At 43.6% G+C, this 7,615-nt stretch overlaps 1 protein-coding gene across 2 annotated transcripts; it reads left to right on the top strand.

Moving 5' to 3' along the window:
* The first annotated feature begins 4,368 nt into the window (after positions 1–4,368).
* On the top strand, positions 4,369–7,343 carry LOC132248642 (interleukin-8-like). 2 transcript variants are annotated; one of them, XM_059722365.1, is made up of 4 exons: positions 4,369–4,589; positions 4,665–4,791; positions 4,870–4,953; positions 5,965–7,343. In XM_059722365.1, the coding sequence occupies exons 1-4, from the start codon at positions 4,532–4,534 to the stop codon at positions 5,978–5,980; spliced, it is 285 nt and encodes a 94-aa protein (XP_059578348.1). In that variant the 5' UTR covers positions 4,369–4,531; the 3' UTR covers positions 5,981–7,343. The 2 variants fall into 2 exon arrangements, with proteins under 2 accessions (XP_059578348.1, XP_059578347.1); XM_059722364.1 differs by having other exon boundaries at positions 4,374–4,589; positions 5,962–7,343.
* Positions 7,344–7,615: the final 272 nt, after the last annotated feature.

Here is a 7,615-nt window from a genome sequence, read left to right as displayed (position 1 = left end):
ACAAAAGGAGTTTACTAATGGGAATTTTCTTACTGATGTCAGCTAGGGCTTTCACGCGTGCAAAACTAATTTGCGTGAGAGAGGACTCACTCTTTAGCACTGATCTGAATCGCAGCATGCTTATGATACATCCCTGACTGATGCTAGTTTTGGCACAAGGCACCTCCCTCTAAAGCACAAGCTATTCCATTTCGAAAACACCAGCTTCATGTCTCAGACCACAGGAGACTTTCTGGAATTTCCCCAACAGTAACAACTGAGGAATCAGTAGTTTGCTTCAGACATTCTGAACAGCCTGTCAGGCATAAAATCCAATGTATTCATGTGAATAGCCATTATTCATGTGGACAATCCAAAAACAATGCTTAATTTACAGTTGCACTCCATCAAGTGACTATGTACAAATTAGAATTTCTTACTCTCTTCATGTGCTCCACGTATTTAGTTAAAGTAATACCTCATGATGTTAGTAACAAAAGGTCCAATCCTGCCTGCGTTGGATCTAGGCACACAGATCTCTGTGTACACAGTCACGTGGGTCATGTCCAAACGAGCATGGCCATGCAGTATGTGGGTATTCAGGGGTCAAAAAAACCCACGGGGGGAAAAAAAACGGAGCGGTGCATGCACCCAAGGTTAATGACCTACTGAATTTCACCCAGTTTGACAATTGTTTGAATTAATTTACAGGCAGTTTTTACAGAAAATCCCTCCTGATGAAGAAGAAAAATGGCGAATGGGATTTTTAAAAAAAAACAAACAAACCCAAAACCCCCAAACACCTTGGGTGTTTTCAAATCTCCCTTTGCTTTCAGCAGTGGCAGCTCTGAGGTTCATATGGACTCCCTTCACTCTGTATTAAATCTTCTGCATTCTTTTCATTACAGGACAATGTACCAAGGCCTCTAGGGAAATCAAAATGCCCTCTACAGTTTTGCCAATAGCATAACCAAAAGTGTAATAAAAACTATGGTGTTAGTCTTATAATGAAACTGTGGGTTTGGTATTTGGAACATGCATGACTTAATTTATAGGAATGGGAGTCACTGTAAGAGTTAGTTTACAGGAAAAAGTTAATGAACAGGTATTTGTGAATGGGTCCATTGAAGTATAATATTATAATCAGATTATTATCATCAGAATAGTTAGATTTGGAATGCTCATAAAATAAAGACATACTGCAGTAGAAGGACACATATTTAAATCAGGTACAACACAGAATAAACTAGAGCTTGGGCAGCCGAAACTGCACTCCACTGCCAGCTGGGCTCCTCATGGCAGGATCACCACTGCTGCAGCCCCGGAAAGTTCCCAGGACCCCAGTGCTAGCCCCAGGCTCCCCTACCCCAGCCAGGGTAACTTGTTGCATGCCAGAGGGTGTCCTAGCAGCAGCACAAGGTGCACCACTGCTAGTTGTCCCAGGGAACCAAATGTCTATGCATGTGTGGACGTGGCCATGGACTTCACTGGTCATGTGAGAAGCTGCAGAAGTCTACTTACATGGATCCAACTGCTGGATTGGGGCCTAAATATGTTTTGCTGGGTGTTTTTTTTACTGCTAGCTTAGCAGGGGCAATATAGCTAAAAGGAAAAGAACTAGAGTTTATTCCTTCTTGTGCATCATCTCCTTCATCATCATTGTTCACTAGTTCCAATTAGTCACAGTTGGCCAAACTTTTTTTCCTAGTAATGATGCACACAAAGTTTTAGGTAACCTAGCATGAATCTCAGCTTTGCTATTCAGTTTCTGGGGACAGTACTTCAGGGACAATACTTACTTTAAAAGTGAGCGCATTTCTGGACACAATTCATAAGACTGCCTAGTGTTCTTTGTCTGTTTGCTTTACTGAATAAAGCTAAATTCTAAGTTTTAAAACGAAGACCCACACATGGAGGCTTTATTAAATAAAACAAACATTATAATATTTTACTATAGGATCAGGTCCTACAGCTCTTCCTCAGACAAAACTGTGATATGATTTCCTACCAGTATTATGCTATTCTGATTAATAGAGACCTTTGAAATAATATGGGGCACATCATCCCTTTTAGGCAAAAAAAAAGATGAACAAAAAAACCCAACAATACATGTAACCTTCCCCATAAGGTCAAATTTGAGCATGGACAGTCTAACAAAGCGCCTTTGACCTCTTGACCTGAATCCTGTAGAGCTTGTTAGCTGCCAAATTAGGCTGATACAAACAGGCATTTTCTGGTAGTGTTTTGGGCTACCTCACTCACATAGGTTAAAGTTGTTCAAATGTATGTGTTTGTACAAATGTAGGCAACTAACCTATAACCCAGGCTTGCTAATAGACTTGCAGAGAATAGTGCAATCTCCTGTGATGGGAAGAGGCAGCAGCCATATAGTGGTAACAGAGTGCTTATACCACCAGTCTTGTGATTATTGAGAAGCTATGGGAAACTGGTTCCAACCTTGTGATCTCAGGACATCCTCAAATAGCACCTAGTTCTCTATGTGATCTCAGATCTTCTTACCACTGGTGCATCTACGACATGCTCTGAATGCTATAAGCAATAATATTCTGTTGTTTTCACTGGCAATCACATTGGTTTTCAAAGACAGCATGCTGCCTAATGGGACTGCTTCATGGTGTTGTCCTTTCCAGTTGCCCATGGCCAACCAAACACTGTTTAGCAGAAGGGCTTTAGGTGGCTTGCAAGTGGGGATTAGGGCCGCTCCTACATTTAGGGGTCCATCTTTCCTTGTGGAGCCATAGGATCATGTGCTTTTAAGCACAGTTACTTATTTATGGGAATGAATTCGTTTTATGGTACTTATGGCATCATATAAGCCATAGAAAGGAAGCCAGGGGAGAGTTAAAGGTGAAGGCTAATTTCTATTCCCTATTTTTGATACTCCTCCAAGCATGAAAAATTAACAGTTTGAGTGTATGACAGCATTCACATTCCAAAAATGACTTTATACATTTCTTCATGAGATGAGGCAATCAGAGCCTGCCCATAAACTAGTTTCCTGCATGAATGATCTTTTCCTGATATGAGGAATTCGCTACCAGGGAACTTCTGGGGCCCAGTTTGGAGCCACTTTAGCAATCTCATTTCTACACAGGGAGGATGATACATGGAAGAAACTACTGCAAGTTTACTATAGTGTGATGCACCCAAAGTTAATGACCTGCTGAATTTCATCCAGTTTGACAACTGTTTGAGTTAACTTACAGGCAGTTTTTACAGAAAATCCCTCCCAATGAAGAAGAAAAATGGTGAATGGGACTGCCAGGCTTAAAAAAAAAAAAACGCCCAAAAACCCCCAAACACCTTGGGTGTTTTCAAATCTCACTTTGCTTTCAGTAGTGGCAGCTCTGAGGTTCATATGGACTTCCTTCACTCTGTAGTTAAATCTTCTGCATTCTTTTCATTACAGAACAATGTACCAAGGCATGTTTTTCTCCTCTTGGGAAATAAAAATGCCCTCTACAGTTTTGCAAATAGCATTACCAAAAGTGTAATAAAAACTATGGTGTTTGTAATAAAAACTATGGTGTTAGTCTTCTTATAATGAAACTGTAGGTTTGGTACTTGCATGACTTGATTTATAGGAATGGGAGTCACTGTAAGAGTTTACAGGGAAAAAGTTAATAAACAGGGATTTGTGAATGGGTCAATTGAAGTATAATATTATAATCAGATTATAATAATCAGAATAGTTAGATTTGGATTGCTTGTAAAATAAAGACATACTGCAGTAGAAGGACACATTTAAATCAGGTACAACACAAAATAAATAAAAATCAGTAGGCAGAAAAGTAGCCATTGCTTTAACATTTCTGAGTAGTCCCACGAATATTTCATAAACTATGGAAATGCTTGGTTCAAGCCCCAGTTCCAAGGGGTAGTCGTGTAGCTGGAGTGGGGCAACTTGGGTAGCAGCCCCGGCCTCTGACTCAGTGTAAGGGGCCAGAGGAATAACAGCTGCTCTCACAAGGGCACAATCACGCCAGCAGCACAATGACAACCCAAAGTCCCCGCTGCCCCCATGTAGCCCACTGCTCTGAGCACCTATCTTCCTTGTTATGCCTCTGTAGCGCGGAGGAGCAGGGGATGTCAGAAGAGGGTGAGGGTAAGTAAGGATACAAAATTCGCCTTTAAAGCGGCTTAAATGCCCTTTTGCAACACTTCCATGGCATTGGTGTTTGCACGTTTGGCGGCATATTTCACCTGAAATGACTTTGGAACCTAGCGAGTGTTTCAGTTTGCTACCCAACAACGTGCAGCAGTGCAGGGGGGAGGGAAGCCGACATGCTCGGCACCCGTGCACCACCCCCGCCACCTGCGCAGGCAGGCAGGCTCGACTGAAGAAACCAAAGTGGGAAGGAGCGAGCGGCACCTGCCCCGCCGGGCACCTTCCTTGCCCACACGTGCAGGGCTTGGACACCGCCCCACGCCGGGAAAGCCCCGGCGGCCGAGCTGGCGCTGGCGGATAAAAGGGCGGCGGGCGTCGGGCAGGGCACCGCTCTCCGCCTCTCCCAGCGCCCGCACCAACATCATGAGCCGCGTCCTGCTCCTTGCCGCCCTGCTGGCCGCCTGCGCCGCGCTCTGCCGGGGTGAGGGGACAGGGACAGGGGAAGGGAAGGGAAGGGAAGGGGTCGGGCCGGTGGTGACGAGCGCGTGTCCCGCAGGGGCGCCCGTGACCGGCGAGCTGCGCTGCCAGTGCCTGCAGACCGCGTCGGAGCGCCTGGGCCCGCGGCGCCTGGCCCACGTGGAGCTCATCGCCGAGGGGCCGCACTGCCCCGTGCCCGAAGTCATGTGAGTGCCGCCCCCCCTTATCCCTTCTCCCGGCCCGGCCCGACCCGCCCGCGCTCACCTCTGCCCTCTTTCCCGCAGCGCCACCCTGAAGGACGGCCGCAAGCTCTGCCTCAACCCCGCGGCGCCCTGGGTCCAGCTCATCGTCAACAAGATCCTCCATCGGTAGGTACCCGGCCTGAGCAAGGCTGCCCCGCTTCTTCCGCAGCCCCTGGGTGAGCCTGGGGTTCAAGCCCCAAGAGAAGCCCGCTTCCCTTCTTTCTTTCCTGGCCTTCCCATGGCGGGCCAGCTGCACTCCCTCTCCGCGCCCCCGACAGGATCACACCACTGGGGAAAGGAGTTTGCAATTAGCGGCTCCGCATCATCCCGTGCAAGAAGGCTTTTAGGTTATCCCAACCTGTGGCACAGCTGAGTTAGTGTGTGTGTGTGTGTGTGTGTGTGGGTGTGTCCAATTTTCTGTATAAAACTAGGAACCACATGTCAAATTCTTTGTAATCCTCCAACAGCCCCCTGCAAAACAGGGCTTGTTAATGACTTTTGGGTAGCCACACATGATTGTTGTCATTGCACCTGATTTTTCTTACAAGCCGGCTTTGTCCAGTTGGACTCAACCAGTTCATGTTCTGCAGTGGTTTTCCTCTTTGTGTATCTAAGGTATGCCCTGCTGGAATGGTTCCTAGAATGATTTCCTAGATGCCACACAACCTCTATGTATTTCTGTTCTGCGGCATTGCAAACAGAGAGAAATGGTCATCGTCACTAAAACTGTGCTGAGATATGTCTTAGCACATTTCTTGTCAAATATTTGACTAAGATGTTTTAAAAATCGCTCCCAATTGGAGCCAGCGCCAGTCTGACACTTCCTCTGGGTAGGATTTTGTTGCTATGGAGTCTCAGAAGTCAGATGCTCTTAGTTCATGTTAACTCCTTTTTTTGTTAATCCCATTGGCAGTCCTGTTCCAAATTAAGCTCTCCATTTCAACATTACTAAATGTTCCTTTTTTTATAAAGCAACACAATTTAAGATCTTCTGTAATTTTGAGACTTCAGGCCGTTCAGAATATTATTTCTTCCACCATTATTAGCAAAGCCATTTTCCTTTAAAAGCAGAACCAAATCCAAAAACATTAGTCAAGTGAAGTAAACACTGAATTAAACTTTTTTTTCTTTTAGTAGGACCCAGAAAAACTGATGAAGAAAAGGTCTAGATTCCACTGCAAAGGAAACTAGAGTGTTGTGACCCCAGGACTGCAAAAAAAAAAAAAGGCCCATTTCAGGAAAAAAACTATATGTTGCCTTATATATTTTTTTTATATTTTCTTAATAGGACACTATTTTATTGTATGTATTTAAAGTATTTTACACTTTATGGCAGGTGCCTTTTCTAATGTGGAGACTTAATACCCAGTACAATTGGAAAATATAATTTTCTCTTAATGCAACGGTACAAACAACTGCCTTGTAAGAGCTGTTTTGTGACCCTCGTGAATCTTTCCATTGCACAATTTGGTTATCAGTCTGCAGATATCGGGAAGGGATGGCTCTCAGCCATAGAGGAGAGCTTAAGAACTGCTGTGCTAATGTATTTGCCGGAAGTGCCACTGTTTCAGCATAATATGTGACAGTGCAGTGTCAAAATGTGAAAGATGGATTTATTTCAACGGCTTGAGCCACAGGAAGAAAATGATATATTTAACCATAACCTAACCCTGGTCAGTTCTGTTCTGCACTCCTTAGAGCCCTGTCTTAAGAAAAGCGTTCCTAGCAAATACAGGAAAATTGTACAGCATGCCAGGACCTTGATCCTGACTCCAGGGGAGTTTGAACTAGAGCCAAAGGTGAATCCAGCTGTTCACTTTTAATGCACTGTCTTTTATTTATTTGTTTTTTCTTTTTCTATCAACCTTCAGTTCATTCTCCCCAATTCTAAGGTATAGGAGTGCTTGAATGTAGAGGTGTACATAACTTCTGTCATTTAATTCTCCAACCTATAAAGGAAGCTAAGGTGTGTTGCTCCCTTCAACATTAGACATCTTATGTCTTCTTTGTATGGCATAATGTCATTTAGTAAAAATACTGTTCTGCTAACGAATGATTGATTGATTTATTGTAATCCAGAGGCATGGTATAGACCACATGCACAGGTTCCATTTCCATGCCTCTTCCTCCTCCCCCCCCCCCCCCCCCCCCCCCCCGCATTTCCAATCCATCAGAAAATCTACATTGAAATAAAAGGAAGTCTAAACATATTTTTAAAGGCAATTTTCTTTTTACTAGTCAAATCAGAAGTAAATTAGACTTAGTTTAGACCGTGCCATTTCTGTTCATCTTCATAACAAGCTGCTTCAAAATACAGGGGAAAAAATCCATTCACCTTCAAAGTAGAATTCACAATAGTCATTTGGAAACACAGTTTACAAATGAATAGCTACACTTGCAACAATCTTTCATTCAAATTTGTATTGGGATCATAAAATGCACTTTGTAATTCAAAAACTTTAATTGTGTACTGTTCTTATAGCTTTTTATTTTTTTAACAAATAAATATTTATTTAAATGCACCTTGTCTCTATTGCCATTTATGGTAAAAAACTGAAAACTCTGGACAGATAATGCATGAAACCAAATCTTGTTAGTTTGGGTGGTTTGGCTACAGTGTAGCGATCTGTAACTAGACACAATAATGCAATTATGGGCTTGACTGGACAGGTTGAACTACTCCTTAACTTTAAAGGAAACCCTGCATTCAGATGCTAGAAGTATGGGCCCTATGTTTTTAAAGTTCCATTTCAAGTAGAAGATGGGACTGGAAGGGCCCTCTTGGACC

Source organism: Alligator mississippiensis, chromosome 2, assembly GCF_030867095.1.
Source record: "Alligator mississippiensis isolate rAllMis1 chromosome 2, rAllMis1, whole genome shotgun sequence".
Lineage (NCBI taxonomy): Eukaryota > Metazoa > Chordata > Crocodylia > Alligatoridae > Alligator > Alligator mississippiensis.
This window is presented reverse-complemented; position numbering and strand designations above follow the sequence as displayed.